The sequence below is a fragment of the Phaethon lepturus genome, unplaced genomic scaffold, assembly GCF_000687285.1.
Source record: "Phaethon lepturus isolate BGI_N335 unplaced genomic scaffold, ASM68728v1 scaffold30633, whole genome shotgun sequence".
Lineage (NCBI taxonomy): Eukaryota > Metazoa > Chordata > Aves > Phaethontiformes > Phaethontidae > Phaethon > Phaethon lepturus.
The window spans coordinates 1-1,136 of record NW_010528848.1 but is presented as its reverse complement, the minus strand read 5'-3'; the positions used below and the strand labels follow the sequence as shown (position 1 = coordinate 1,136).

At 52.1% G+C, this 1,136-nt stretch overlaps 1 protein-coding gene across 1 annotated transcript in view; it reads right to left on the bottom strand.

Moving 5' to 3' along the window:
• Positions 1–998, bottom strand: part of RPL12 (ribosomal protein L12) — a gene marked incomplete at its 5' end in the record, with an annotated part of 2,605 nt that extends 1,607 nt beyond the window's left edge. Inside the window, 2 exons of the mRNA XM_010283784.1 lie at positions 122–203; positions 900–998. Coding sequence (XP_010282086.1) covers positions 122–203; positions 900–998 — 181 coding nt within the window. The remainder of the gene's footprint in view (positions 1–121; positions 204–899) is intronic.
• Between the last annotated feature and the right edge of the window lie 138 nt (positions 999–1,136).

The window sequence follows — 1,136 nt, the reverse complement described above, 5'->3', positions numbered from 1 at the left end:
TTCCTGCTGCCCAAGGTAGAGCCTCAGGACACTTGTTTACCAGTTTACAATCTAGAGCCAGGTACCTATTCCCTTCTTAGCCCCAAATCACATTCAGAACTGAAGTCAGATGAAAACTTACTGTTTTTCTGCTTCTTCCTGTCACGAGGAGGCTCCTTCAGAGCTTTGATAATCAGAGCAGAGGCAGAAGGAACAACCTCTATCTAAATGAGAAGAGATTAATTTTCCCCCTCTCCACGCACAATTAGGTAGCTAATGAAGATACACTACCCAGCAGTCAGTGCCTGGAAAGCTAATTGCCAGAGTACTGCATTTATCGTTAGTTCACTGCTACACGAGGCCTTTTTTGTGGTACAGAAGCTTGTTCCCAGCCTCTCGGCACAGGCCTCCCCACAACCAGAAGAGGACTGCTTCCTGGACCGGGGCTTCCTCTCAGCCCACCACTGGAACACACCAGCCACAGAATGACTGGTATGGTGGCAGGTGGCTACAGACTAGGTAAGGAGGGTTTTTTTAACTTCTAGATTGCTTGAAATATGATTTTTCCTGGTCAGATGTTCTATAGAAGGAACAATTTATCTGCAACAGGATCAAAGACTGACTTCTGCACATGAGCAGATCTGTTGCCATCCCTCACAGCCTGGCAAGCTCCAGAGGCTGCATCCACACACCCACCCACTGCTGATTCCAGCGAGAGGCACCCAGAAGGCTGGTGCAGGTGTTTTAAGGTCTTTCCTAGAAGACCCCCACACAGTTTGCTGCGTGGAACTCATTTTATCCACCTCGGAAGGATGAAGGGCTGAGTTGACCCTGCCGGGATTTAGGCTTGTGGCTCCAGCAAGCAGAGCTCGCCTGCACGACGCTTGCACCACGAAGCCATCCCTTCTGGCGTTCGATACCTGAGCTTGCCTGTTCTGGATGGTGAGCTTCACCGTGATCCTCAGCCCCTTCCAGTCACCCGTGGCCTTGGCAATGTCATCACCCACCTTCTTGGGAGACTGAGCAGAAAAAGACACGTTGTAGAGGCGAAAAGCATCTCCCGGATCCCCGAAGGGTAGCCCCGGGCTCCCCGCGCCCCACACCCACCGCGCCTTTCCCCGCTGCGCTCCGACCTCGCCAAAATTTACCTCCCTTCC